The sequence below is a fragment of the Kickxella alabastrina genome (genome assembly GCF_025024165.1).
Source record: "Kickxella alabastrina strain RSA 675 chromosome Unknown BX661scaffold_4, whole genome shotgun sequence".
Taxonomy (NCBI): domain Eukaryota; kingdom Fungi; phylum Kickxellomycota; class Kickxellomycetes; order Kickxellales; family Kickxellaceae; genus Kickxella; species Kickxella alabastrina.
In genome coordinates this window covers 305,016-332,290 of record NW_026251475.1, presented here as the reverse complement: position 1 = coordinate 332,290, position 27,275 = coordinate 305,016, and the positions used below count along the sequence as shown (strand labels likewise).

Below are 27,275 nucleotides of genomic sequence, written 5' to 3'. Positions count from 1 at the left end.
TATAGGATGGTGGCTCGTCAGCACCCGTTGTTTATCGCAGACTGTACAAAGAAAGGCGTGCGAAATAAAAGGCAGTGACTATAAAATATTGAGATTTTTTGAGTGGAATTGGTTGTGACTGATTTGAGATCTCCTGCCAAATTCAAAGTGATTTTCCTCAATTTTTATGTGGTAAAATTTTTTTACGCCTGCGGCTTTAAATATCTCACGCCCAGCTTTGCGGTTCTTTTTTTTCGCTTTCTTGAATTCAAGTATATTTTTTTTTTTCGTTTTCACGTTAGCTCTATACCACTATTATTTCAATCGGCCACCATTTCGCGCTTGCAATTAGGCAAACAATAATATAACCGCCGCATACTAAACATACCAAACTGGCTATTCTTTCTCCCCTCGTCGCCAAACAGTCGCTTCGCCTTTTCACTACCACCGCGATCACCAGCACCGCCGCCACCGTTGTAGCCTTCAGTCAAAAAACACAGATCCGCCCGCGCAGACTAATCATGTTTGACGAGTACAAAAACGCTATCACCAGCCAGATGGCCTCGCTGTCCGGCGTGTCCGACAGCATTGTCAGCTCGGCCATCGAGATCCCCAAGATCAACACGCACGGTGACCTGGCCATTGCCGTTCCCCGCCTGCGCGTGAAGGGAAACCCCGTCCAGCTGGCCAAGACCTGGGCCGAGGCCTTTGTGGCCAACGAGCAGATTTCGTCCGCGCTTGCCACGGGCCCCTACCTCAACTTCCGCATTAACCGCGACTCTTTCGCCAAAAAGGTCCTCACCACCGTCGCCACTGAGGGCCCCCGGTACGGATGGACCAACGAGGGCGCTGGAAAGCGCGTCATTGTCGAGTTCAGCTCCCCCAACATCGCCAAGCCCTTCCACGCCGGCCATCTGCGCAGCACCATCATCGGAAACTTCATCACTAACCTGTACAAGGCGCATGGCTGGGACACCATTTCAATGAACTACCTGGGAGACTGGGGCAAGCAGTATGGTCTCCTGGCTATTGGCTACGGCCGTTACGGCTCCGAGGAGAAGCTTGTCGAGGACCCGATCAAGCATCTGTACGATGTTTACGTGGCTATCAACAAGGACGCTGAGGAGGACCCGACGATCCACGACCAGGCCCGCGCCTATTTTAAGAAGATGGAGGACCGCGAGGAGGACGCCCTGGCTCTGTGGCAGCGCTTCCGCGATCTCAGCATTGTCAAGTACAAAGACATCTACGCGCGCCTCAGCATCGACTTTGACGTCTACTCGGGAGAGTCCCAGGTCGACGACGGCATGCGCCGTGCGATGAAGATGCTTTACGATGCCGGCCTTCTGGTCGAGGACAAGGGTGCGCTGCTGATTGACCTGGAGAAGTACAAGCTCGAGAGGGTCCTCGTACAGAAGAGCGACGGCACTGCTCTCTACCTGACCCGCGATATCGGCGCGGCCATCGAGCGCTATGAGCAGTACAAATTTGACAAGATCATCTACGTTGTTGCCTCGCAGCAGGATCTGCACTTGAAGCAGCTCTTCAAGACTATCGAGCTTCTCGACCTGCCCTACGCCGACCGCTTCCAGCACATCAACTACGGCCTGGTCAAGGGCATGAGCACGCGCAGAGGCACCGTTGTCTTCCTTGACGACATGCTCCGCGACTGCAAGGAGAACATGCACAATGTTATGCGTGAAAATGAGGCCAAGTACGCGCAGGTCCCCGATCCCGAGGATGTCGCCGACAAGCTCGGCATCTCGGCCATTGTCGTTCAGGACATGATGGCCAAGCGCATCAAGGACTACGACTTCAACTGGGACCGCATCCTCAACTTTGAGGGCGACACCGGACCATACATCCAGTATGCCCACGCCCGCCTGTGCTCGATCGAGCGCCGCGCCAGTGTCGGAATCAACCTCGAGGCCGACACCTCGCTGCTCACTGAGGAGCACGCTCGCGAGCTTATCAACCTCATCGCGCGCTACCCCGAGATCCTCGCCGGTGCCCTGCAGTCGCTCGAGCCCTGCAACATTGTGCAGTACATCTTGAAGCTCACCCATGCCACTTCGGCCGCCCTGGAGAACATGCGCGTGGTTGGCCAGCCCGACGACATTGCCGAGGCCCGTCTGCTGATGTACCACAGCGTCCGCATTATCATCGGCAACGCCCTCACCCTTATTGGTCTGACTCCCATCGAGCGCATGTAATGTGGAAGACTCAAACACTAATATATATTTTATATTTGCGTTCCTCTTAATAAAAATCGATGCAGTCTACGCATAGTAGCACCAGCAGTAAACACACAAGGCCGGGCTCACGGTAGCAAATGCAGGTTTTGATGCGATTGGCTTTTTATTTTCAATGTTTTTGTGAAGCAGCATAACAATACTCGTAGGCTGCACAATAAGGAGAAAAAATAGAGAGATGGACATGGCCATCAAGAAAAAAATGTTCTGTCCAAATTACTCATATTGCTCTTTCCACCCCCTAGTAGCTTCCGCCAACCTGCTCTGTCATCGCGTCAATCGAGTCGCCGTCCTCCATTTCCAACTCTTCGGGAGTGTTGTCGCCATTGATGCGCTGGCCATCGACCAGGAAGCGAACAGTGCCAAACGCCTGTCCGGCACGACTGCAGTATGCCTGCATCAGTTTCGACAGCTTGGTCTTGCGCTTAATCTTGAACATAACCTCTGAGGAGTCCTATTGCGATTACAAACACCATTTTCACGCGTTTTTTTTGCCCGGAAGCGTGTTAGTAAGAAATGTGCCTGCTGCGGACAAATCAATGCGATTCAAATGTGCGCTCGAAATGTTGAACCCAGGTTATGAAACATGCTGTTGTATTTGTATGTCTTTAAAGAGTGAGATGCATCAGGGGAGGTTGTGCGATACTTACAGCTGCAACGACCTTGATGTTGATATGCTCAGTCTCGGGCTTCTCGTCCTTCACATCTTGGTTATTGGCAGCGGCGGCGGCGGCGCTGTTGCTGTTGTCCTCAGCGGCAGCGGCGGCGCTGTTGTTGCTGTTGTTGTCCTCAGCGGGGTTGCCTACATTATCCATGGCTGATATGCGTAAAGTAATACTGAGTGAGTTTAAAAATAAAGATTTCTAGTCAATAAAGGAAATAAATGGAAATGAAAGAGTGCAAAAACACAATAAAGCAAATACGTTGCGCAAAACCATGTCTCTCTCCCCCTACCTTTTTTTCGCCTGCAAGTATGCGGCGCTTAATTAATACAAATCAAATCAATGCAGGCCGTCAAATTTCCCGACTGTTGATCATATCAGTTACTCGCGAGTCATAGGCACTGGTCTAAATTCTTTAAATGGAGTCAAGGATAGAATGGACTATATGTGAAAACAAAAAAAGACTTTTGGTCGTCCAGGAAGCAGTGGGTAACCCTGGCAGATAGATATTGTTCTTTCATTCAGAGCCTGCCGCCAGCGGCTGCTGTTGCTCCGGTTTTCCTGCAGCACTAGCAGCATCATCTGCCGCGTCCATCATTCCGTTTGTGCCTTTGTCGCTAGTCACCCCAACCGGGGCGGTTTCGGCGGCGGGGATCGCCAACTGTTTATCGCCTGCACCGGCAACAGGTTCAGACTCCGTCTTTGCATTGGCATTGGCGCTGCTAGGGTCGCGCTCCAAGTCTTGGTGATCTGCGTCTAGGGTCTTTCCTCCGGATGGTGATTCGGGCGCGTTGGGTTCTGTCGAGCCGTCCCGCCGCTTAACGATCGTTCGCCTCCACTTTTCTGCCAGTCGTCGGGCCCGGCCCTTAATGTCAAACGCTTCTTCTGGCGCGTCACCCAGCCGATCGGATCCTGCGATAACCCGCATAACCTTGCCCATCTTTGTCTCCTGGATCAGCTCCAGCGTCATGTCGAATTCCTCGAGCTTTTTAAACACCTCATGCACTGGAGTCAGATCCTCGGGCATAGTACCCTTGATGACTGTCTTTTGCAAGCGGTGCCGAAGCTGCATGCAGAATTGATACGCCTTGCTGCGGTTCTTGAGATGCTGACTGCCGCCCTTGCTGGAGCGGTCATTCTTGTCGTCGTCCTTACTCGTGCCGGATTTGTACTCGGGTGACGGGTGGCCGCTTGGCGAGCCAGAGCGCGGCGAGTCCTTGGCCAGCGATCGCGAGTCATCGCTGTCTCGCCTGCCGTTGTCGCCCGGAGATCCGTTGTTAGACGTGCTGTCATCTTTGGTGGCAATGGTGCGGGATCGCTTGGGCATCGCCTTTGCATCTACCTCGTCTCCAGAAGAGTTGCTGCCGATGCTGGTCCGCTTGTTGCCTGTGGTAGTCTTTCTCGTCTTCCCGTTGTTTCCTAGTGCTCTCCGGCCCGCTTTTGGCTTTACTGGCGTGTGGGCGTCAGAGTCTACAGACTGCATCTCCACGTCAGAATCTGAGTGTGCGGGCTCTTCAACCTCATCCTCCACGTCGTCGCTAACTGCCGCCGCCGTCGCATTGCGCTTCATGATATTCTCTGCAATCTTTGGATTCACCGCTTGTTTTAGCGCGTCCGAGAACGAGGGATCCTTGCGGTTTTTGGCCTTGCTGCCGTGTTTCACGAGATTCTCCTCGTAAGGCTCCAAGTTTTCGGGGGTGATCCAGGCACTAATGAGAGGCGGAGTTTTGAAGAATCATTCCAAAAGAGCAATTAGTAAATCGAGTAATGGATAGGTTCAATTGATTGTCGCATTGAAGATCCGAGTGGCTCAGAATTCGAGCGGCCAGCACACAAATCCGATTGCGTAAATGGATAAAAAATAAACACACGACGCCTCAGATCTTCATCGCGCACATCCTGCGCCATTGTCCAAATATATACACTTACTAGTCGAGCGAGCCAAAGAAAAGAACAGGGTACACACGGCCATTGCGCGGCTTGCTATCCAACACCTCCGCCGTAAGATCGACCTCTCTTTCTATCTACAGACGCAGAGCGATAAGCACAAAAGTAAGGAAACTTGGGATTTGTCAGTACTCAGCGACTTCAAAGCAAAGCGACAGCATGGCATGAACCGTGGTCAGTGTCAGAGTGGCAAATTAGCAACGTGTAGTCGGGGCATGCAAACAAGAACGTAAAAAGGCACTTACCCGAGATGGCCACCACGGATATCCCTTCAGCTTGGCCCAGCACAGCGTGCCTGGCTCGTACGAACTCAGAACCATTTTTGTCCTCGATAGAATGCGGGTTTTGGCAATAGTGTGTCCGATATATTGTCTTATCGATCCCGCTGTACAATATGTGTGTTTGTTTGTTCGCTCGGGTCTGCAACAGTAAATTCAGACCAAGCCGGGTTATATGCGCGCTTTTTGATGGTGAAGAACGAGTGTGTAAACCGAATGCCGAATAGTTGTACCGGCGTTCGAGCTGCCCGGGTATAGGAGGATATATGTGTGTGATACAACGCGTCCCACTTGTCTGCGCTGAGTAAAAAATAATAGCGTTTTGATTTATACAAGGGTTATCGAGGCGCTCTAAATTGAAAATATATTTTTGAGAAATAAAAGATTGGAGGAAAAAAAGAAGCAAATAAAAAAGTCGAAAAGGGGCAAGGGCCGGTATAGGGCCAGAAAACAACAACAGACCCTCGTTTGTTGTCAACTCTCGCACAAACTCTCAGGCATGCATAATCTCGTCCACAAAGTAATTATGACGCTGCGGGCAATTGAATTTTTGCTTTACTCCGCGCGCCTTCTTCAAAAAACGCGTTCTTGCTCGTCCCGCTCGCTGGCGTTTCCTGGCTGCCAACTGGCGCGCGTGCGTTTGCAGAAAGCGAAATGACGCAGCAGGGAGGCCTACGACAAATACTGATAAAGCCGGGGAATATGAGGCGTGTGAGGGGTTGGGCGCTGAGCTGCAGAAGTGCCAAAAACTGCGCGTTGCGATCAGGTCAACCCGTAGCCAATCACAGCAGAGTCACCTGTATATTTTAGTTTCCACGTGATAACTTGCGGGTTGGGCAAGCTGAATTTGGCGAGCTGCAGCTTGGTCAATGGTGGCTCGGGCGGCTCGAGCGAAGTTAAACTGCCCAGCCTAAAATTTTTCGCCAGAGCCGCTCAGTGTGCGCCGCGATTTTTTTGCCGGCTTTTGCCTTGCTTGCTTTCTGGCTGGCTGGCTTGCGGGCGGGCGCGGATTTTCGCGAGGCAGCGCAATCGCGCGCTTGATAAATAAATTTAAGTATCAAGCGTGCCGAAAATTGGAGCGAAAAAAAGAGTGAATTTTTTTTGCGAGGGTGGGGCAGGGGGCGAAAAAGGATCAAGCTGTACTTAACAAAGTGGTGGGCTTAAAACTAAGGAGGCACCTCCTTTTTCCCTCTGTTCGTACCAACCGAGAAATTCATTTTTTATAACTAAAATCTAGTAGCAATGGCCCCCTCGAAGAAGACCGTAAGTGTCTAGACCCGCCAAACAGTTTTTGTGTATATTTCTGGGAAGCACAAGGAACAGAATCCGGACATGGCAGACGGCACGTTGCAGCGTAATCGGCAGCAATTCTAAAAAATCAACAACGATTGCAGGACAAATCTAGTTTGCCCAGTTGGCAGTCTTGTTTTACTTGCGCCTGCTCGCATTTAGACCACAGCACAGCAGCGCACAAGTCGTTCTTTGCTTTTTTGTTGAGCTTAGAGGAGCTTAAGGGATCCTGAAATAAATGGCCCTGCGGGCGATTGTATGACCCTTTTTAGACCTTAGCCAGGTCATTTATGTCTGCAAGCCTTGTGCAAAGTTGACGACTCAGCAGGCGCGTTTTCTGAGACAGCATGCGCTGTGTTGTAAGGGGCAGACAATTGTCGAGCAGTGGCAGGCTCCGATGCCCTGTGCCTCTATATGCGCGCGCCCTCTGTTGGCTCGGGATGGGCCCTTGCCATTTGTGTGCCGTTTGACTACTTGCTACTTGGATGCCGTGCCGTACCATCTTTTATTGTGCTTCTCAGCGTGCTACCTGCTTTACAAAACGAAGCACCTGTTTGCCTTGTTTATGTCTATGCCAACAGCGCCTGTTTTGCTAACTGTCTTTATATCTTGCCATTAATTTCTTAAATTATAGTCGTCCGGTGACTCCATCAACTCCCGCCTCGCTCTTGTCATGAAGAGCGGCAAGTCTACTCTCGGTTACAAGTCGACCCTGAAGACCCTCCGCAACGGCAAGGCCAAGCTGGTCATCATCTCGGGCAACACTCCTCCTCTGCGCAAGTCTGAGATCGAGTACTACGCTATGCTCGCCAAGACCAGCGTCCACCACTTCGGCGGCAGTAAGTATCCACAACCAAATACGACACTATTGCTTTATTTTGGACGTACATTTTGTTTTTCCGGTCGCTAACATTGCCAGCTTTTTTATTTTTTGTGTTCTTATTTTTTTCCTTGTAGACAACATCGATCTGGGCACTGCCTGCGGTAAGTACTTCCGCGTCGGCACTCTGTCCATCCTCGATGCCGGTGACTCGGATATCCTCAAGACTGAGAACTAGATTGAGAACTAGGTGCTTCTGGCGCAGTAATTCTCTTCGACGCTGCGCCATTCCCTCCCGGATGTAGTTTGTTTTGCCTTTTTCTTTTTTCATAGTCTGAATATGATTGGGAACAGCAATATTTATATACATCCACATCTTGCACTCTAATAATTTGACTGGAGAGGACGGCGGGCTTTTTGTGGGTTAAGCAATGTACAAAGTGAGCATTTTGTGATTTAATGACTTGATGAAACTGTCATACGAAGCACCAAAACGCAAAGCACATTATAGTCCGTGATTCTAATTGTGTTTTAAATCGAGCTCCCACTATCAACCCCCGCGCGGTGGCCGATTGGGTTCTTCAAGGCCGGAGCAGCAACATATCAAACACTGGTTATTGTATGGCCAGCGCAGAATATGCGATTCAATGCAGCCTTGCGTCTGGTTATGTCAGACCAGATCAGACGCAAGTTAGGCCGGGTTAGGCTAGCCCATCATTCTATGATGATCAATGAGCTGCGATGCGGGGGTGTGAAACAAAACAAGTAAACTGCGCTCTTCAAATATGGCACTTGTTTTTTGCGGCCAATGTTTACTTTGCACACTACTGCTTCTCAGCAAACGCATGTCAACGAGTAGCGAGCAGTAGTGGCACAGCCAAGGAACATTGTTTCAAGCGGTCTAAATCAATTTTATAAGAAAGGAAGAGGGACACAAAACACTGCGCGCACAAAGTTTCGATGATTGTCTCAGAAGAAAAAAAACAATTGTAACTCGAATATCAACAAACAAGAAGCTGTTTGCGCGGCTTCGCAAAACATTGCAAAATTCCTTTTGTTTTGTGTTAGACAGCAGCCTTGCAATCGGCGCTGACGCTCATACACGCCTCCCCCGCCTTTATTGCGCTTATTGCGTGTCTTTCTCCGCCACATTTGGGTGTTGGCCAACCTGGGCATCTACGATTTGCAGAGCCAGAAGCAGGAAAGGGCGTGATAAATTGTGAGTATTTGGTGTCAAAACCGGTCTTTGTTTTTGTAAGACCATTTTTTCACCCTCCGTCATGGCTGCGTTCGAACGATGGTCGGGGGGTATGCAGCAAGTGGCAGACAAAAGAGAGCAGGAGTCGGAAATGATAGTTTTTTTTCTCTCCGCTCTCCTATTTTTCTTTAGTTTATTTAGCCAACTTTCCCACCTTTCCACTTTACGATATTTGTTTACCTTGTACTTTTTGTCTAGTTTTGTCTAGTTTTTGTCGATGCCTCTTGTAGCAGCAACTTTTTTCTGTCTTAAAGTACCACATATAATTTACCCTTTTTTGTTTATTGTCCACTTGAAGTGCTGAATACATTCGCAGCAACTTTGTCGATACTAGTTCAAACTCTTTCCTTTTAGGTGGCTGTTTTTTATTTTATTCGTCACTAATAATATTTATTTAAACATTCATGCTCTGTCTACCAAAGCGAGCGCACACACATCCGCACACTTACGCCAGACATTTAGACAAACTTGCTCATACATTAGCGATATAAACCCATTTTTCTTACTCTAAACTTGCCGGTCACACTCACTCTATTCTTCGGAGACACATTTCATTATATATCACATTTCATCCATTCATCCATCTCTTTTTGCACCTGGTTTTTTCTCTCTCTTTCTTTCACACAGCACGGCGAGCACTTTTTTACAGCGCACACTTTAACAGAATCATCCAAAAATGATGGCCGAAGACACCAGCAACGGCACCAGTACAAACAGCAGCATCACAGTAGCCGATGCGAACACCGAACGCACGCGGACGCAGCGGTCAAGCAAACGGGCAAACATTGCTGCTGAAATACTAGAAACTGAACGCACGTATGTTGACGGTCTTGGACTCATTGAAAAGGTAAGATGGCGGAACAATTGCGCATGGGCGGTGTTTAATTTCTCGTTTTGTGCTTTTGGGGACAGCTGTTTTTTTGGGCATTTGACGATGAGCTCATTTGCAAAGCAAAAATTTAATGCATTGCAAATCGGACAAAGGGCCCAAAAAAATTTATTTGTTTACTTCTTTTTTTTCGCTGCTCACCCCCCGGGCTTGGCAACATTGCGCTAACTTGCGACCGTCCTGTCACGTCTTCCATTCCAAAACGCTTATTCCATGTAGCTGTACATCACTCCGCTTTTGCTGTCAGCGCAGCAGCCAACGGCTATTCTGTCGCGCAAGGAGGTGCGGCAGTTGTTTGCCAACTTTCCTGATATTATCATGCTCAGCCGCGAGCTATTGTACCAGCTCGAGTCCCGGTTGGGGCCAAATGCAAGCCCGCCGTGGGACGCAGATACCGGGCGCGTGGGCGACATATTCCTGCGCATCGCGCCGTTCCTCAAGATGTACTCTCTGTACTTGCGCAATTTCCGCAGCGCCCTCGCGGATATCAGTCGCTGGCTGAGCTCGAACCACGAGTTTGCACAGTTCATTCAGCAGGCAAATTCAAACCCCGAGTGCAAGAGCCTGGCTTTCCAGAGCTACCTGCTGCTCCCCGTTCAGCGCATCCCGCGGTACAAGATGCTGCTTGAGGACCTGCTCAAGCACACGCCGGAGACACATGTTGACCACCAAAACATCGGCGACGCGCTGCGCACAATCGAAGATGTCGCGACGTTTGTCAACGAGAACATCCAGGAGCACGAGATGACACTGAGCATAATTGAGATCCAGCGCATGCTCGGTCTGAAGGAGTCGCTGCTGGTCCCCGGCCGGCGGCTGATCAAGACAGGGACACTGAGCAAGATCTGCCGCAAGAACCACCAGCTGCGGAATTTCTACCTGTTCAGCGACATCTTGCTGTACTCGAGCAGCCCCGCGCCGCTAAGCGACGACCAATCCGGCCACCGGCGCGTTCCGCTGGAGGACTGCAAGGTTATGGACGTTCCCGACGCGCCGGACTGCCGAAACCAGTTTACAATCATCAGCCGCGAGAAATCGTTCATCGTGTACACGAGCTCGGCATCCGAGAAGCTGGCGTGGATGCAGGCGCTCATGCGGGCAATCACTGAGCGGCGTGAGGCGCGCGACACGCTGCAGATGGACAGCTCCCTGAAGCGGCGCATTGCACGGGCGCGGCGGAGCACAATGATGCAGTTCCCACGCGTGGCCGAGAACTTTGACGCGCCAGTATGGGACCCCGATGAGAGTGCCGAGCGGTGCTACATCTGCTTCCGCGACTTCTCGCTCTTTGTGCGCAAGCATCACTGTCGCGCCTGTGGTAAGATTGTGTGCAACGGGTGCTCGCGCAAGAACATTGTGTTTGTTGCCCAGGAGTCGACCGAGGCCAAGGAGGGCCGCGGCTGCGACCAGTGCATCGCCCGTCTGTTTGGCCGAGAGGCGCTGGAGTCACCGCCAAGCACCATCCACAAAATTCTGTCGCGGTCGCGCCACAGCCTGGACCCGGGCGCTTTAATTCAGAGCCTGTCAGCGCTGACCATGGGCGGGGGCAATTCGCGACAGTTGATTATGGACAGCCCCATACAAGAGGAGGAGTACCAATGCAAGGATTCAGACAGGCATATTAGTGTCGACTTTTCGCTTCCGGCAGTCGCAAATGTAGTAGTCAAGGGAGGCTCGGACGTTCCCTTCCAGTTCGGGTGTCTTCTGCAGCCAAGCACCGGCGAGTCCACCCCCGCCAACAGCGCGACATCCCGCTCCATGAACTCCGCCACCACTAGCATCGCCAGCAGCAGAGCGACTTCGGCCAATATGGTGTCAGCATACTATGCGCCGGCTAGGCCTTCTACTCCTCTGCTGTCGTCTACCAGGACCAGCATCAACGTGGACCGAACAAGCTCAGTGTCCGAGCCATCATCTTTACAGTCTGCCAGCAGCAACAGTCGCACCAACCGTCTGTCCGTGCTCCTAGCGCGCCGCCTATCGAGGCATTCGTCTACAGGAAGCGCCATGGACTGGGAGTCGCTGCCCGGCTCTGCGCGCTCAACTCTTTTGTGTGAGACATCGCCAACGTCCGTGCAACCGTCGGACTCCAACTCCCCAATGTCCACAATTTTGCACAACCGCGTGTCATTCGTGTCCTCGTCATGCTCCACAGTTGTGTCTGACTCGTCGCAGCGAATTGGGAGATCGCGCGCACGCCGTCCAATTGCCTTTTCTACCGATGGCAGTCAGCCGTCTGCAGTCGACCAGCCCAAACCCGTTATTTCGCGCAGCCTAGGCAATGGCCATTGCTCACTGCTGGCGCTCTACGAAAACCCAGCAGCGCAGTCATCCACTGCCCTCCAGTCATCGCTGGTCAGCAACGCGGCTCCTCCCAAGCTGTCTCTGATCCAGGCCGAGGCTACGGCCGCCCGCAGCCGCAAAAAAGCCAACGCCACGCTGTGCTCGCTGTGCCACGGTGACTTTGACATGCAGGATTCGCAGCACCAGTGCGCTAGCTGTCTGTCGCTGGTCTGCCCACGCTGTATTAGCCATAAGCGCATGCCAACTTCCACGCTCACCGCGGTATCGCCTGGTCTGTACACGGCAAACTTTTCGCGCATCCTGTCTATGTACATCCCCGAAGGATATGACCAGCTGTCTGGCGGCCTGATGTGTGACTCTTGCGCTGCTCATCCCAGCAGCATTGACAGCAACGATGACGACGATGGCAACGACGCCAGTAGCAGCAAAGCTGTCTACGCGCGATCCGTTATGACCGAGGGGTGATTTGACATGCCGTGCTACCATTGCTGCTATTGCTGGGCAAACCTTTTTAATATTTCCACTTAACCAGGCTTTCTTATTCTTTTTTAACTTGCCTCTTTTTTAACATGTTTTGTTTGGACCCCTGAGTTTATGTACCACTTGAAACTTGTAAATGAATTATTGCTTATTAGTGCCAGCGCCCATCATCTTCACAGAAAGGTGGAGTTGCCGCCCGGTCCAAGCGGCGGTTTTGAGTGCAGCGACGGCAGCGACGGTGTCGACACAGTTCGGTTGAATTTTAGAGCGACCGACCCCTTTCCTATGAGTCCTAACGTACCAGTCGCCGCCGATGACGACATCGGATAGTCATAAATGTCTGCCGCGGGGTCAGTTGCCAATGAACGCGCGCCCAGGGTAGAAGGGGCGGGCTTGTATGCGGCCTGCGAGGGGCGGCACAGGCCTGGCAGCAGCGCAGACGGCTGGGCCGAGCCCACCAGGGCCAAGCACATTTGCTCCGACAGCGTGTAGATGTTGGCTGCAATTTCTTTTTCCTTTTTGGCCGCGCTCGCCGAGTTGCCGTCGCCCTGGTTCAGCTCGTGCAGCTGCTTGAGGTCTGCGCTGTTGCGCGCAAACAAATCGCTCTTTTGCGCTTCGGATATCCACTCGGGGCGGGTGGCAGAAGGGTCTTTGTCCCCTGACTTTGGCGTGGATAGTTCGCTCAAGGGTATGGCACGGGTCAGTGCCTCTGCTCGCTGCGCAAACATCTGGTCCCGCGCACCCTTGCTACCCAGCCAGCCGACAAGGCCCGGAATGTCAATGTCGGGCTGCCCCTCGCGCTTAACTGGGGCCTCGTCTGCCGCATCACCAGCGCCAATGTTGACGGGTGCGCAGTCGCGGTTGGCCACCACGCAGAGCGTGTCACGTGCTATGCTGTGCGAGCCATTAGTCAGATGGTCCATCACCGTGGCTGCGTACTGAGCCACCTCGTCGCCAGCGCCGTCGATAAAGTCGCTGATGCTGTGCCAGTACGCCATCCCCAGGGCGTCGCCGTGGATGGGCTGCAGCTTGGTCCCCAGCTTATCCAAGCCGGCTGTGGCCGTGGCCAGGTTTGTGCCAGTCAAGCTGCGGTACGGGCCAATGTCACTGAGGGACACCGGTGCAAAGCTCAGCCCATATGCATGAACCGACTGTCGGCTGCCCGGAGTATCATCAGCTGGCACATTGGCCGTCGGCGCTCCTTGCAAGCGCGGCCCTGCAAGCAGGGGCAGCGATACGTCCCCGAGGCTAAATGGCACCAAAGCAACGTCCTCTTCGAACCCGATGGGATCGATACTACCGTCCGGGAGCAGTGACACCTTCATCTGCGACTCGGTGGTCTTCCTGGGCACTGTCGAAACCCGCTTGTTCTTCTTCTTCGACGTGCCTGACCACTTGAAAATATCCACAATGCTCGCCGGCGTGGCATTTGCGTTCCCTGCCACGCCCGGCGCGTCGGAAGCGCCACCACGCCACCTGAGCCGGGAGCTCCTCCTGTGCTCGCCGCCCATATGCGAGTCGCTCTGGTCTTCGGTGGCGCTGTTGTACTGCGTGGGCGTTGCCGATCGAGAGCGCGAGCGCGATCGGGAGTTTGAGCGCGAGCGATCGGCGTATGCCCGCGGATACGGCGACTCATAGACCGAGTCCGAATCGTTCGCGCGCACAGGTATAGATGCCATGCCGACGCGCTCCAGCTTGACAGCCTCGCGGTCGATGGCCACCGTGGCATAGCCCTGCACATGGTCGGCGGACCGCGCGTAGATGGAGGTCGCGCCGTTGTACTTGCGCGCATTCTCGCACACCAGCAGTATATCCTGGCGGAACTCATCGATGCTCATGTACGTGCCCGCTTCGACCTTGCGCTGCATGGTTCCCAGGTCCATCGGGTGCTTGATGACGTTGCGATAGTCGGTGATCACGCTGGTATCGACGGGCTCCAGGAAAAACCCGTACGAGTCCCGCTTCCTGATGCGCTTGATCAGTCGCTGCAGGGAGCTCTTCAGCGACACTGTTGTCGCTGTCGACGGCGTCCCTGGCGTCCCTGGCGTCCCTGGCGTCCCTGGCGTCCCTGGCGTCCCTGGCGTCCCTGGCAGCCTGCGCGAGGCCACAGATGACCCACCGCGCCCATGCCATGATGAGATGCTGGAGCTGCGGCGCCCTCGCAGTGGCGGCCGGCCACGCCTTCTGACTCCGGTCGCTGCCGCTGCTCCAGACATAGTTGCAGTCGATGCGCTCATGGGCATCTGCGGTATGTGCTCGAGGGTGCGTCCCTCAGCATCACTGTCATCGCTCTCTGCGTCGCTGGCGAGAGACGGCGAGTACGTGATGTTCTGCCCGCTGCGCGATATTGGCGCAGTGTTGGGCATCCGCTGTTGGTAGATCGACGACGACATGTTTAAAGCCACGATTTCCGATGGGCTGCCAGGCACGACGGTGCTGTAACCGTTTCCCCAGGCATTCTGAGAGGGCGCTGGAATCTCGGGCTGCGAGGGTGTTGCCGGCGTCGCCGCTCCGGATGTACTGTGGTCTTTGGTATTCAGCAGCTGCGGTGGCTTCTTGAATGAAAAACGGAGCTTGATGCGTGGTGTGTGGTCGCCGCTAGTAGCTCCTGATACCAGCTCTGTTTTGAGTGGCTCTGGAGCCCGAATGGCCGGCGCATTTGGCTCTCTGGCCAGTTTGTGTGTTTGCCGACTGCTGGCATACTCCTCGGCATCGTCAATATCAACCGGCTCATCGTCGGTTTCTGCGTCGTAGTAGCTATCGGCATCGTCGTCGTCATCGCCGTCGTTGTTGTTGCCATTGGCACCGGCCTTGCCGCCATAGCCCCCTCCGTACGCGCGGCTGATTGGCGCAGCAGGTAGCAAAATGGGCCGCGGGTGCGATTGCGGCTGATTGCGCAGGGCGCCGAGCTTTAGCGAGAGTTTGATCTTGGTTGGCTGCTTGGCCGGAGAACCAGTCGCGTTTGCAGCCTCGGTATGAGCACCTATCCAGTCGCCATTATAATCATGCGACAATGATTTGTGCGCACTGTCGTTATCGGTGTCGCTGTAGTTGTTAATAATGAGCGGGTCGCCGGAATATCTTGCACGTTTCCGTCTGTTGTCCGCTAAGAAGCCATGCGTCAGATACGAATCACCAGAATTTTGCGATTTAGTAAGCAATTTCGATGCGGATTGCAAAAGTTAAATGTAACAAATTCAGTTAAAAAGCACTGATTCAAAGGCATAAAAAGAGAGTAACTGTATTGTGCAATAACCTACCCAAATCCCAGTTCTGGTGCTTGTCTGCTTCGCTTGGAGACATGGACGGAGAGGAACGTCTTAAAAAAATATTTATATTTGTTTTTCTGTGCAAAGCCGTGGGGCAAATTAAATGTCAAACCAAAACTTTTGTGCCATTTCAAATGAAATAAAAAGTGCTGATGAAAATTTTATTCGCCAAATCACACTATTGGCAAAAAAAATGATATTGCGAGCCATCGGCATATTTTAGGCTCGTGGCTCGCAATATCAATTTTTTATTTGCCAATGCTCTGTGATTGGTCACACCCCGGCCTCTAACAGAGTGTCATTTTCGAGATCGGGAGCGACGCGTCATCTGTTTACAATATAAATCCAAATTGCTGCGTCGGGTGCGTGTGTGCCTATGTGCGTGTATTGGTGTTTTTGTTACTGCAAAGTATTGTGTTGTGAAAATTTGTTGTAAACAGGAACAAAAGAAAAGTTATTGCTGGCCAGAAGCAGCTAAAAAAAAAGTGACTTTGCTAAGAGATAGCTCATTAAAAAAAGGAGAGCTTTACTCCTGGTAGTCGGCAGGGTAGCCCTCCTCCATGGGGGCGTCCTCGGGGTACTCATCACCGTCGTAGGTCATCTCTTCGTCAACGGTGGCATCCTGGTACTGCTGGTACTCGTTGATGAGATCGTTCATGTTGCTCTCGGCCTCAGTGAACTCCATCTCGTCCATACCCTCGTCAGTGTACCAGTGGAGGAAAGCCTTGCGACGGAACATGGCAGTGAACTGGTCGCTGACGCGGCGGAACAGCTCCTGGATGCAGGTGTTGTTTCCAATAAAGGTGGCGGACATCTCGAGGCCCATGGGAGGGATGTCGCACACGGCGGTCTTGACGTTGTTGGGGATCCACTCGACAAAGTAGTTGGTGTTCTTGGCCTGGACGTTGACCATCTGCTCCTCGACGTCGTTGGTCGAGATCTTGCCGCGGAAAATGGCAGCGACAGCCAGGTAGCGGCCGTGGCGCGGGTCCGAGGCGGCCATCATGTTCTTGGCATCGAACATCTGCTGGGTTAGATCAGCAACGGTGACGTTGCGGAACGCAGCGCTCTTGGGGTTGCCCAGAGGAGCAAAGCCAACCATGAAGAAGTGCAAGCGGGGGAAGGGCACCAGGTTGACAGCCATCTTGCGCAGATCGGCGTTGAGCTGGCCAGGGAAGCGCAGGGAGGTTGTGACGCCCGACATGACCATTGAGACGAGGGCGTTGAGGTCGTCGTAGGCGGGGTTGGTGTTCTTGAGCGTATTGAAGCAGATATCGTACAGAGCCTCGTTATCAATGCAGAATGCCATATCCGAGTTCTCGACGAGCTGGTGCACCGAGAGGGTGGCGTTGTAGGGCTCAACAACGGTGTCAGAGACCTAAGTATCAGATATAACCAGTAGCAAGAAAGGGGGAGGGGCATTCTTGTTAGCTTAAGACTAGGGGGCAGATATAGCAGTTACCTGGCAAGTGGTGCATCCATTGTATCTCGTTCAGTTTCATCCATGCAGCGCTTGCTTGAGTTCATAGCGGCAAGGGATAAACAAAATACAAGCGAGAACGGGCTCATTTTTAAAAAACAATAATTTGAGGGAGTTCGCACTGGTGGCGTGAGGATGTCGCCTAGCAACAGAAAGACGCGTAGGCCAGTCGGTATCTCCCTAGGCTGCACTTTGCGCGAATTCTTGTTTGTGCGCGCGTGAGTGAAAATAACACAATAATGCACACTGAAGCAACACTAGTATAGTGGGCCTTGAAAAAAACAAACGAAAAAGCGCAGTAACACAAAAAAAGTAAGCAAGCATATTTGAGCCAGCGGCCTGATTATTACCTTGGGAGAGGGGACGACCGAGAAGGTGCTCATCATACGGTCGGGGTACTCCTCGCGGATCTTGGCAAGCAGAAGGGTGCCCATACCGGAACCGGTACCGCCACCAAGCGAGTGGGTGAACTGGAAGCCCTGGAGCGAGTCCGAGTTCTCAGCCTCCTTGCGGACAACGTCGAGGACCGAATCGACGAGCTCAGCACCCTCAGTGTAGTGGCCCTTGGCCCAGACGTTACCGGCACCGTTATTTCCGCTAATGAAGTTGTCGGGGCGGAAGAGGTCCCTGAACTTGCCCGTGCGGATGGTGTCTATGGTTCCGGGCTCGAGGTCAACGAGCACGGCGCGGGGCACGTAGCGGTTGTTGGCAGCCTCGTTGAAGTAGACATCGATGCGGTCAAGCTGGGTGGCCTTCATCTTGGCGTTTCCATCCCATGACCCGTTCATGCCAATTGAGTGCTCGCTGGCAATGGTCTCCCAGAACTTGGTACCAATCTGGTTACCGCACTGGCCGGTCTGGATGTGAATAATCTCGCGCATTTTGGTTTATGAATTTAAAAAAGAAGGTTGGTGATTAGCAAAAAAAATAGGTTTACAGAAGAAAGGAGTTGACAGATTAGATTTCTCTTTTATTTTGGAGATGAGAAGCAGACAAGCTGATAGTAAAAACAGGTCCAAAAGCAAAATCAAAGCCAGCAAAGAAAAAGTAAAAAAGTAAAAAACAACAAACAGTCGAGCCTGCCACAACGCAATCGGGCTTGCAACTGGCCCCCCTCTTCTTGAGGCTGAAATGTCGCAGAGGCCTGAAGTGGCGAGTTGTGTGTGGATGAACGCGCACAAAGGCGTGGGTTTAGTTGGTTTGAAAACTTTTGAGCGCCCAATGGTTGATCATGGAAAGTGTAAACACCAAACCGGTTTTGTGTTAGTAATCGCGGTCTGCGTCGGGTGATTTTTTAATCTGCCACTAGACGCGCGCCTGACACAAACCGTGTGTTTGATGTCAAGATGTCTGATATATGTTACAAAGGGGGTATAAACCAAAAAAGGATATTTATTTCTTCCAAGGAGAACAATTGCTGGCTGCCTGACAACCATTCCTTATATGCTCTCCTCGGCACATAAATAAACTATAGTCTTATCATTTCCTAATTGCCACGCGCGTAATCAATTAATCTCAGTATAACAACATGCAACGCCATGTGCCTAAACTGTGACATATATGTACGTGTTTTGTAGAACAATGCTGATTTAAAGTTTAAACAAATGTAACCATATCATTTATTGTTATTAGCAAAAAACGACGTTTTATATTATGTCGGCGGGTTACAGCAACTCATATTCCATGATACTCTTCGACATTTCTAGTATAAAATAGGAAACGCTGCCCGCCAACATATAATCCAAACTACACTGGTTTTTCGCAACAACATCAGCAAACATCACAACCAACTAACAACTTTACAACCAATTCTAATTTAAAATGCTCAGCCATCTCACCACCGTCACCGTGCTCGCGCTTGTTGCCGCGTCGGTCGCATTTGCCTCTGCGGCGCCTGCACCTGCGGCAGTGTCCGAGGGCGGCGCTCAGCAGCCGCATAACTATGTCAGACACGCCTGTGCGCATGCCCACGCTCATGCTCACGCCCACGAATATGACAACGGCCACTTGGCCAAGCGTTTCGGCAGCTGGGGCGGGTGGAACAGCTGGGGCGGCTTCCCGTTTGCCCTCAACACTGTCAATGCATTTGACCGCAATGCCTTTGCAGCCAACTTTAATGACAACACATTCTTTGCCAACAACAATGCTGCAAATGTCGTCAGTGATAATGTGAACGCACTTAACTCTGCCAACATTATTGCCTGAACCATGCACTTGACATAGGGTGTTTTTGACAGTCTTGTCAGACACCATCCAAAAACAACGTACTTCCGTGTGTGTTAGAAAACTACACTCGTTTTTTGCATTTATCAAAATTAAAAGCCAAAATAAATTAATAAATGCACTTATAAATTCACACATGTCCACAAATGATAATTACAGTGGCCAGTTTGATTTTTGTAATTCAACCGTGCCAGCCCTAGTCAAGGCGGTGCAGCAGATACTCGATCTCAACCTCTTTTGTCAGCGGGATGACGTAGTCACGGTACAGCGACACAACAAGGTCATAGTCAACTCGTGACTTTGTTTTTTCCTCCGCAGCATCCGACGGCGACGAGCGCAGTCCAATTAGCGGCTGGCTGCTGCCGTTGATGTTGCCATTGCCATCCAGCCCGGCTGAAGACAAGTCCTGTCCATAAATGAGCGCCTTGGCCTTCAAGCGCTTAAGGAGCAACTCCTCGACTCGACTGTTGGTCAGAAGCTCCATCAATCGATCCCTGTTTTTCTCCTTGATTAGCCTGACGTACTCGTCGTGGCAGTCTGGGTCCTGGAACTTTGACTCGGCAACAAACTTTCCATAGTGAATGCGGCGCGAGAGCGCCTGCAGGCACTCGATATCCCTGGTCGCCGAACTGCCGTAGTTTGTGTCGTCTCCCTGAGCGGTAATCCCGGGAATAACAGTGTTGACGTACACGTCGAATATCTCATCGTTAATGTTAATCTCCTGCGGGTCGACAAGCACAGGCGGGTATTCAAGGGGCGGCAACACGGGCTCGGGCAGGTTGTTGGTGAAGGGGTACTCGTCAGGACTCTGGTAGCGCCGGACCTTGGCGTGGACCGACTCGACCTCTTTCAAAAACCATGAGAGGAAGGAGCCCGTGTATCCATCCCGAAAGTTCATTTTGTTAGCCTTATAGATGCTGTTGTTGTGCTTGAACTGGGAGCGCTCGATCAGCGCGAATATAATGGTGTCCTCCAGGCGCACGAGTGTGTTGCGCAGCTCGCTGAGGTTGGGCGCGGCCCCAAGTATCAATAGGTTTCTCGACATGGTAAAAAGCGGGTAAAATGATAAATAAGTATATATAAACGACAGTTGTAAAAAAATATACCAAAATACAATAGGCAATGTCTAGTAACAAAGAAGAAACCAAAAAAAGTAACCAAGGTTGAGCTTCGCAAGTGTAAACAAAAGTAAGCTTTTTATACCATACATTTATCAACATTTTTTTGATCATGACTCACAAACTATCCAGGGCTATTAAGAGCGAAAAAACTGCTAGTCATGCGCACTTAAAAACGGACAATTCCAAAGTTGGATAGCGATGCGCAGCAAAAACCAGCTCGCACAGACATGCATATACGAGCTAGAGTCGCGTTAACAACAACAAAGGAAGAAAGTTGGCAGTTACCCAAAAAGGAATTCCGAGAGCTTGCTTGAAATCTGTCAGCTAAAGATCTTGATCACAGTCATGATTTAATCTGGCGTTTTCTATTTTTTTTCTTTTTTTTCTTCATTCCACTATTTTTTCACTCTTTCACAGCCCAACGCAAAGTGCAAAAGTAGCTTTAAAGAAAAGCGAAAAAGAGGCCCTTTTCTTTTGCAATTACCAATATACAGCCACATTTCCCCTTTCCCCTTCACATACATACATCCACATTCTAAGCAATGTCGGCTACAACAGCAGCAGGATCAAAATTGGCGTCAAAGGGGGCCGAGAAGAAGCGCGGCGGACGCAAAACCAAGGCCGAATGGCGCAAGAAGATCGACATTGCCGATGTCGAGGAGGGTCTGGAGGAGATGCGCGAGGAAGAGCGCCAGGGCGGTGCAGTGGTTGAGAAGCGCCAGGACACCGACCTCTTTGTTGTCGATGTTGCCGGTGACGAGAAGACCAAGGTCCAGCAAAGACAGAGGAAGAAGCTGCGCGTCGACGAGATTCTAGACAGGAGGTCCAAGGTGCCTGCCGCCATCATCGGTACGCAGATGAGCGAGGAGAGGCGGAAAAGGAAGGTTGCTAATGAAAACAGAAACATTCTCAAAAAGGTTGCCGGATTTGTCGACGGTAAGAAGACGACACCGCACGGCCTCAAGACAAAGAGCGCAGCCGGGACATATGACATCTGGGGTGTGCCCCCAGCTGCAGAGACGAAGTCCGTTGTCTCGCGGCAAAAGATGGCCCACCTTGAAATTATGCCCGCCGTGGAGGTTGCGCACCCGGGCGCATCGTACCGGCCGGATGAGAAGCAGCACAAGGAGCTGATCAACAAGGCTGGTGCGGAGTACGCCATGAAGCTGCGCAAGAACGAAGAGCACAGTGAGTTCAAGAACTTTAGGGGTCTGCAGGCGACGGACGGGCTCAACGAGTGCGCTGCGATCATTGCCGAGGAGATCAAGCAGGAGCGCGCCAATCTCATTGCCAGGATGGAGTTGGCCCGAGCCAACCAAGATTCTGACGACGAGGACGAGGATGAGGATAAGGCTGTCGCTGACGGTGTCGAGGACGACAAGACGATTATTGACAGCGACGAGGAGATGGAGGTAGAGTTGCCCACAACCTCGAAGGACCCCAAGCGCAAGACCCGTGCCGACCGCAACCGCCAGCGGCGGTTGGGCAAGGAGAAGGCCGAGAAGTTTGAGGCCAAGGCGCTGAAGAAGAAGCTGATCCAGGTGGACAAGGCCAAGTGGCTCAACAGGGTCGTTGACCAGGAGGCCATTGAGGCCGAGGTGGTCGTGGAGCACAAGCGCAAGCTCGCTCATGAAAAGTCCCTCAAGCCGCTGAAGAAGATCGGCAAGTTCAAGGTGCCCCAGCTGCTTGAGGCTGTCAAGCTCACTGAGGATCTGCCGGCATCGTTGCGCCAGCTGCAGCCCGAGGGCAATGGCTTCTCCGAGGTCTTCAACTCGCTGATGAAGCGCAACCTTGTCGAGCCAGAGGTCGCCTTCAACCAGAAGGAGGCTAAGCTGAAGGTCAAGATGACAGAAAAGTGGTCGTACAAGGATTTCAAGTAACACTTTTCCAAAAAAATTTACTCCAATTATATCTCTTTTGTTCCGATTCCTAATCTGGAAAATGAGAAAAAGTTGATCTAACAAAAAAAGATGTAATTTTTTTGCATTGATCATTTTTTTTCGCCGTTTCTTCGGACTTGTCTTCTTCTTCTGGATTTTAATTCACATTTCGCATTCACCAACACTAACATCAATAAACATGACGCGCGTTGCAAAGCCAGCGCCCAAGCGGCCCGAGGACGGTTCGAGCTTTGTCCCCAAGCCATTGATGCTCAAGAAATCCGAAATTGAGCAGCAGAAAAAGACGGAACAGGAGGAGAGCCGCAAGCGGCGCGCTCAGGAAGCCGAGAATCTCAACGACGAGAACGATCCCAAGCGGCACCGCTCCGAGAACGCGAAAAAGAAGCGCGCAGACCAGCGGCGCACCAACCGGCAGCTCGAAAAGGAAAAGAACTTTACGTGCTTCTTGTGCCGGGAAAAGGGCCACAGCGTCAAGAACTGCCCCAAGTCTGTGGAAACTCCAGTCGGCGTGTGCTACCGCTGCGGGTCCGGCGATCACACCACCAAGGACTGCAAGAAAAAGGGCAATTCGTTTTCCTTTGCCACGTGCTTTGTGTGTGGCGGCCAGGGTCACCTGGCGTCGGCCTGCCAGAAGAACGAGAAGGGCTTGTACCCTAACGGCGGCTCCTGCAAGTACTGCGGATCCACACAGCATCTGGTCAAGGATTGCAAGCCTACGCGTAACAAGGATCTCGAGGCGACGATCGGCACCATCGACGCAGAACAGGGCGGCGATGACGATGATGTGTTTGTTGCGCTCAAGATGCAGCAAGAGGACAAGATCAAGCAGGATGCTGTGCCCAAGGTGCCGGCCGTGAAGAAGCCCAAGCGTGTTGTTGCCAGGTTTTAGACCATTTTTTTGTACAATTGAAAATAAATAAACATCTCTTCGCTCGAGTTACCGTGTGCCCCACCATCCTCTGCTGCCGGAAAAGTATTGGAAGGATTTGTGGGTGGGGGTGCGGATTATTCCAAATTGTTGGAAATGCCAAATCCGACATAGCCCAACTCCGTTATTTCTACGAGCATTTTGTCAGCAGCGGCAAAGGTACAAAAACAGCAAAAACGGCGCGGACTTTGTTCGGCGGTGCGACAAAGCCACTTAGTGTCCAACTGGCCGATTCCATGGCGAGACTGGCTGTGCCCCAGAGTAGCGCAGATTACAACTTCCCCCCTGGTCTCCGGGCCGCACATATTACAGGTGCAGAACCTGGTCGTGCACTCCGCGTCATACATTCGGCGACCTCTACCTTTCTTCTCTCTTCTCTGCTTTTTCCTTATCTTTATTCTGTTCAGAATTAATTTTTCCTCTTAACACATATTTACTTAGTAAGTTTGTTGCATCCTGCCACTGTTTTTCTCGTATTTTATCCTACTTGGTTTCTGCAGCTGCAGCCGCAGCCATACCATGAAAGCGCTCACCTGCACATTGCACATTGGGGGTTGTCATTACTCCACGATTTTGGGTGATGGCGTAATGCCTTTTTATTTGCTCACCGTATTTCCAATACGCGTGTTTTTTGGTCTGCGACAAGCTGCCAAGCGCTTGCGCCCCTTCCCTCCTTTCCTTTCTACATATTTTCTGGATTGAAACGCAAAGCTTGATGTGCCAGGAACATCTAGCGCAAACGCACAATAACAAAGCCGTTTGCGTATGTTTGTGTTTTGGTTTCTTTTTTCTCTCTCTTGGTTATTAAGTCTCGATTGAATGCCGCATGAGAAGCGTGTGTATATTATTTGCAGTGGGCGTTCTGCCCCCATCCAGCGCCTGGTTTCATGCATCAAAACAAACAAACATTGGAAAGGGCGCCAGGCGTGTGCTGCGAACGGATTTAATCACCAGCTGGTTTAGCGCGAAAAAAGGGTGCCGTGGGCGGATAAAGCCGAAATGCTTTGCAAAAGGGGGACAACAACTTATAATACCCGCTCCGCTCTTGTCATCCCTATCTTCTTTCTTTTGCTCACATTAGCTAAACTGAACACCTCTTTTTCTCCTTCACTCGCTTTTAACGCTCGCACCCATAGACACAACCTACTATTAAATGATGCGCTCACTGTTTGGATTCGGGAGGTCAGAGGAGGCTCCGGCGTCGCCCAAGTCTGGCGAAAAATCGACCGACAGCGCAGTGGTAGCCGGCCCGGCCATTCTCCCAGTCTTTGAGTGCGCGCCGGTCAGTGACACCAGCACTCTGCAGGAGATTAAGGCGCTCAGCGCCGACGAGCAGAAGACGTTTGATCGGATAAAGGCCGATATTCCCGAGCTGATCAAGGATCTGCCGGCGCTCGACGAGGATGCGAAAAAGTACGTTGACGAGAGCATTCCCCTGGACATCGAGGGCTGGCTGACAGACGAGTGCCTGGCGCGCTATGTGCGCGCGCGCAAGGGAGTGTACGAGGACACAAAGAAGGCGCTCCGGAAAACCATCGAATGGCGCGCAACTGCACGGCCACACGCCCTGCGGCCTGACGTGGTCGAGATCGAAAACCGGACGGGCAAGATGTACTTTAACGGCTTTGACAAGTTCTCGCGGCCCATCATATACATGTACAACCACCGGCAAAACACCAAAGAGGCGGATAACCAGATCCGCTGGGTCATCTACACGCTCGAGATGTGCATTCGAAACATGCCTCCGGGCGTCGAGAAGGTCACTTTGGCCATTGATGCCACGCATTGGGGCTTCTCGAACGCGGTGTCCATCGGCATAGCAAAAAAGTTCCTCGACATCTTGGGCAACCACTATCCGGAGCGGCTGGGTCGCGCTGTAGTGTTCATGCCACCAAAGTTCTTTGTCGCATTCTACAGCCTGGTGTCGTCGTTCATCGACCCAGTCACCAAGGCAAAGGTCGCCTTTGTGAGCCCCAGCTCGCCGCCCGATGCCCAGGCCCAGCAGGCGGACAACAACAGCAGCAGCCCGTGGATCTCGGCTGACGAGTGCTTCAACGTTGATATGCTGGAGGCGGACTGCTACGGCAACTGGAAGTTCCAGTACAACCACGCTGTCTACTGGAGCGCCATAGAGGCCGAGTTTGCGCAGCTGAAGGCTAGCGGGCAGGCCAAGCAGCAGGGCTAGAATTAAATTTCTGGATCGGACCCGCAGTTCGTCGTTAGAAAAAAATATGTTTGTAGACTTTTTAAACTATACATTACCAAAACGAATTGCTTTATTTACGCTTAGCGCTGCAAGAAAAAGGGATGGCGCAGGGCCTCAATCGGCGTGACGCGCTTCTCGGGGCTGAGCTCCAAGCATCGGTCCAGCAGACTGGCAAACTGGAGCGCTTGTTGGATCTCCTCCTGTGAAGACCCCGCCGGAGTGGCCTGCAAAACGCGCGTTTTGATGTCCAGCGTGGGCTTTGAAATCCGAATGCGCTGGACAGCGTCTGTGCCCGACAGCTCATCGACTGAGCGACTGACCAGGTCCATAATGCCGCCGCCGTTGTCCTCGAAGTGCTGCTGCCAGTATTGGCCCCGACGCAGTATGCGATTGGAGAACTGGCCGCGGGTCTCCATCATCAGCTGCAGCATATGGTTGTTATTGTGCCCAGGGAACATTATCTTGCCCGTATACAACTCAAAGAGCGTCGCGCCCAGCGACCAAACGTCGATCGCCTGGCCGTAGGCCATTCCCAAGATGATCTCTGGCGCGCGGTAGAACCGACTGACAAGATACGGGGTGATTTCATTCTCCGTCACATCGCAGGCCGACCCTAGATCGCCCAGCTTGACATTGTTGCGCTGCTCCGACACAAAGCAGTTATCGGGTTTGAGGTCACCATGGATGATACCGCAGCCGCGCAGAAGATCCAGGGCCAGAAGCAGGTGCATCCCGTAGACACGCACCGCCTCTAGACTCAGCCCGGAGTCGCGCCCGTACTTGCGCACGACCTCGCGCAAGTTCAAGCTCATGAGCTCAAAGCACAGACACATGTGGCCGCGGTGCAAAAAGTTCCCCAACAGGCGCACAACGTGCATTTTGCCCGACGGATCGGCCTGCTCGAGCCTCTCGAGGATGCGCTGCTCCTTGATGCCGGCCCTGCGCATGAGCTCGTTCTGGCGGATAATCTTGATCGCCACCGGTGCATCGTTGTTCTGCGTGTCGATAGCCCGGACGACGGAGCTGAACACACCCTGTCCGAGGAAGGCTTGCACCAGGTAGCGGCCGTCCAGGAGCTCGCCAACGATTGTGCGGTAGTAGCCGTCGGGGTCGTCATAGGTGTCGGCTGTCGCTGGCGCTGACGCAGAGGCTGTGGGGTTGGTTTTGGCTGCGGGCGCCTTGATGGCAATCACGTCGTCATCGGCAAACATATCAAAATCGTCATCATCAGAAGCGTCGCCAGTACCTTTACCAGCGGCAGGATCAGCGACAGAAACAGCAGTTGCCGTGGTCGTGGCCTGCGCCAGCATCCTGTGACGCACATCATCCGCCTTCGAGTCTTTATTGGGATCATAGTCGGCAGCCAAAACGCCATCACAACCACCTGCTGCCGTTGCTGCTGTTGCTTTTTGTGCTGCGCCGTCCCCCCCTCCCTTCTTCTCCAAACCAAAAACCGGCACTTCTCTAACAGTTTCAGCAACAGTTGAATTTTGAGCATCAGTCTGACATTCGTATGTTTGGAGAATCTCCTTGCGCCGGCGACGCCGCTCCTCACGCAATCTCTCCAGCTCTGCCTCTTCGTCTTTTTCAAACGATAGTGTCAAGTCAATTTCGTGTTCAGTATTTACCGTGATAGGTTCAGTGACCCTCGATGATGTTGTTAGTGCTGATGCTTCCTTAGTCACTTTGTCTATAGTGGTATCGGGCTTGAAGCTGACATGTCGTTTACGATCGCGCGCTGGACTTCGACTGCGACTACGACCTCTGGCATGGCCATAGCTACGCTCGCGCTCGCGACTGCGACTGTGTTTGTGGCTGCGACTGCCAGTTGGTCGCGCATAGTCGTTGTGTGGGGACTGGCGGCCTGCGTTGGTTGGTCTGTCGCTAATTTCGCCCTCCTCTTCATCAATATCCGATCTATGGCGCATGGTTTACAACAAATAACAAAAGATAAAAGCGAGTTCTGTAGATGATAATTCAATCTAAAA

General features: G+C 52.2%; 13 protein-coding genes across 13 annotated transcripts; 7 read left to right on the top strand and 6 right to left on the bottom strand.

Annotated features, from left to right (window-relative positions):
• Positions 1-135: 135 nt before the first annotated feature.
• BX661DRAFT_178176 (arginyl-tRNA synthetase) lies at positions 136-2,283 on the top strand. The gene has a single exon (XM_051534841.1). The coding sequence runs from the start codon at positions 501-503 to the stop codon at positions 2,190-2,192; it is 1,692 nt and encodes a 563-aa protein (XP_051393719.1). The 5' UTR covers positions 136-500; the 3' UTR covers positions 2,193-2,283.
• BX661DRAFT_178175 (ubiquitin-related domain-containing protein) lies at positions 2,284-3,120 on the bottom strand. Its single transcript, XM_051534840.1, has 2 exons — positions 2,882-3,120; positions 2,284-2,685 (listed from the first exon to the last, which is right to left on the bottom strand). Exons 1-2 carry the CDS (start codon positions 3,044-3,046, stop codon positions 2,473-2,475), a joined length of 378 nt encoding a protein of 125 aa, XP_051393718.1. The 5' UTR covers positions 3,047-3,120; the 3' UTR covers positions 2,284-2,472.
• Positions 3,121-5,554, bottom strand: BX661DRAFT_178172 (uncharacterized protein). The gene is made up of 3 exons (XM_051534839.1): positions 5,086-5,554; positions 4,823-4,917; positions 3,121-4,602 (listed from the first exon to the last, which is right to left on the bottom strand). The coding sequence occupies exons 1-3, from the start codon at positions 5,158-5,160 to the stop codon at positions 3,411-3,413; spliced, it is 1,362 nt and encodes a 453-aa protein (XP_051393717.1). The 5' UTR covers positions 5,161-5,554; the 3' UTR covers positions 3,121-3,410.
• Positions 5,555-6,237: 683 nt separating this feature from the next.
• On the top strand, positions 6,238-7,388 carry BX661DRAFT_178169 (50S ribosomal protein L30e-like protein). The gene is made up of 2 exons (XM_051534838.1): positions 6,238-6,381; positions 7,043-7,388. The coding sequence occupies exons 1-2, from the start codon at positions 6,361-6,363 to the stop codon at positions 7,316-7,318; spliced, it is 297 nt and encodes a 98-aa protein (XP_051393716.1). The 5' UTR covers positions 6,238-6,360; the 3' UTR covers positions 7,319-7,388.
• A 1,777-nt stretch (positions 7,389-9,165) lies between these two features.
• On the top strand, positions 9,166-10,791 carry BX661DRAFT_140633 (Dbl homology domain-containing protein; the record flags this gene model as incomplete). The annotated part of the gene is made up of 2 exons (XM_051532852.1): positions 9,166-9,333; positions 9,595-10,791. Coding segments are annotated over 2 exons (1,365 nt in total), but the record flags the coding sequence as incomplete, so codon positions are not given.
• A 3,110-nt stretch (positions 10,792-13,901) lies between these two features.
• On the bottom strand, positions 13,902-14,102 carry BX661DRAFT_132826 (Bromodomain-containing protein; the record flags this gene model as incomplete). Its single annotated transcript, XM_051532603.1, has 1 exon — positions 13,902-14,102. A coding segment is annotated over one exon (201 nt), but the record flags the coding sequence as incomplete, so codon positions are not given.
• Positions 14,103-15,798: 1,696 nt separating this feature from the next.
• Positions 15,799-17,999, bottom strand: BX661DRAFT_178161 (tubulin beta-2C chain). Its single transcript, XM_051534837.1, has 2 exons — positions 17,259-17,999; positions 15,799-16,806 (listed from the first exon to the last, which is right to left on the bottom strand). The coding sequence occupies exons 1-2, from the start codon at positions 17,787-17,789 to the stop codon at positions 15,955-15,957; spliced, it is 1,383 nt and encodes a 460-aa protein (XP_051393713.1). The 5' UTR covers positions 17,790-17,999; the 3' UTR covers positions 15,799-15,954.
• A 660-nt stretch (positions 18,000-18,659) lies between these two features.
• Positions 18,660-19,113, top strand: BX661DRAFT_203653 (uncharacterized protein; the record flags this gene model as incomplete). The annotated part of the gene is made up of 1 exon (XM_051538536.1): positions 18,660-19,113. The coding sequence occupies exon 1, from the start codon at positions 18,730-18,732 to the stop codon at positions 19,111-19,113; it is 384 nt and encodes a 127-aa protein (XP_051393712.1). The 5' UTR covers positions 18,660-18,729.
• Positions 19,110-20,289, bottom strand: BX661DRAFT_178158 (chorismate mutase). The gene has a single exon (XM_051534836.1). It carries the CDS (start codon positions 20,174-20,176, stop codon positions 19,328-19,330), a length of 849 nt encoding a protein of 282 aa, XP_051393711.1. The 5' UTR covers positions 20,177-20,289; the 3' UTR covers positions 19,110-19,327.
• A 292-nt stretch (positions 20,290-20,581) lies between these two features.
• On the top strand, positions 20,582-22,204 carry BX661DRAFT_178157 (ribosome biogenesis protein Nop53/GLTSCR2). The gene has a single exon (XM_051534835.1). The coding sequence runs from the start codon at positions 20,795-20,797 to the stop codon at positions 22,130-22,132; it is 1,338 nt and encodes a 445-aa protein (XP_051393710.1). The 5' UTR covers positions 20,582-20,794; the 3' UTR covers positions 22,133-22,204.
• A 388-nt stretch (positions 22,205-22,592) lies between these two features.
• On the top strand, positions 22,593-22,862 carry BX661DRAFT_124700 (uncharacterized protein; the record flags this gene model as incomplete). The annotated part of the gene is made up of 1 exon (XM_051532438.1): positions 22,593-22,862. A coding segment is annotated over one exon (270 nt), but the record flags the coding sequence as incomplete, so codon positions are not given.
• Positions 22,863-24,528: 1,666 nt separating this feature from the next.
• BX661DRAFT_126888 (CRAL-TRIO domain-containing protein) lies at positions 24,529-25,212 on the top strand (the record flags this gene model as incomplete). The annotated part of the gene is made up of 1 exon (XM_051532479.1): positions 24,529-25,212. A coding segment is annotated over one exon (684 nt), but the record flags the coding sequence as incomplete, so codon positions are not given.
• A 132-nt stretch (positions 25,213-25,344) lies between these two features.
• Positions 25,345-27,248, bottom strand: BX661DRAFT_178151 (kinase-like domain-containing protein). The gene has a single exon (XM_051534834.1). It carries the CDS (start codon positions 27,213-27,215, stop codon positions 25,368-25,370), a length of 1,848 nt encoding a protein of 615 aa, XP_051393707.1. The 5' UTR covers positions 27,216-27,248; the 3' UTR covers positions 25,345-25,367.
• Positions 27,249-27,275: the final 27 nt, after the last annotated feature.

Excerpts from the sequence above, each read along its gene's own strand:
- BX661DRAFT_178176 (XM_051534841.1), top strand. The coding sequence starts at position 501 with ATGTTTGACGAGTACAAAAACGCTATCACCAGCCAGATGGCCTCGCTG.
- BX661DRAFT_178175 (XM_051534840.1), bottom strand. The coding sequence starts at position 3,046 with ATGGATAATGTAGGCAACCCCGCTGAGGACAACAACAGCAACAACAGC. Across the intron at positions 2,686-2,881 it reads ACATCAAGGTCGTTGCAGCT|GACTCCTCAGAGGTTATGTT; the intron begins GTAAGTATCGCA and ends TAATCGCAATAG.
- BX661DRAFT_178172 (XM_051534839.1), bottom strand. The coding sequence starts at position 5,160 with ATGGTTCTGAGTTCGTACGAGCCAGGCACGCTGTGCTGGGCCAAGCTG. Across the intron at positions 4,918-5,085 it reads ATCCGTGGTGGCCATCTCGG|ATAGAAAGAGAGGTCGATCT; the intron begins GTAAGTGCCTTT and ends CTGCGTCTGTAG. Across the intron at positions 4,603-4,822 it reads TTCTTTGGCTCGCTCGACTA|TGCCTGGATCACCCCCGAAA; the intron begins GTAAGTGTATAT and ends GCCTCTCATTAG.
- BX661DRAFT_178169 (XM_051534838.1), top strand. The coding sequence starts at position 6,361 with ATGGCCCCCTCGAAGAAGACC. Across the intron at positions 6,382-7,042 it reads TGGCCCCCTCGAAGAAGACC|TCGTCCGGTGACTCCATCAA; the intron begins GTAAGTGTCTAG and ends CTTAAATTATAG.
- BX661DRAFT_178161 (XM_051534837.1), bottom strand. The coding sequence starts at position 17,789 with ATGCGCGAGATTATTCACATCCAGACCGGCCAGTGCGGTAACCAGATT. Across the intron at positions 16,807-17,258 it reads CGGTCGTCCCCTCTCCCAAG|GTCTCTGACACCGTTGTTGA; the intron begins GTAATAATCAGG and ends TCTGATACTTAG.
- BX661DRAFT_178158 (XM_051534836.1), bottom strand. The coding sequence starts at position 20,176 with ATGTCGAGAAACCTATTGATACTTGGGGCCGCGCCCAACCTCAGCGAG.
- BX661DRAFT_178157 (XM_051534835.1), top strand. The coding sequence starts at position 20,795 with ATGTCGGCTACAACAGCAGCAGGATCAAAATTGGCGTCAAAGGGGGCC.
- BX661DRAFT_178151 (XM_051534834.1), bottom strand. The coding sequence starts at position 27,215 with ATGCGCCATAGATCGGATATTGATGAAGAGGAGGGCGAAATTAGCGAC.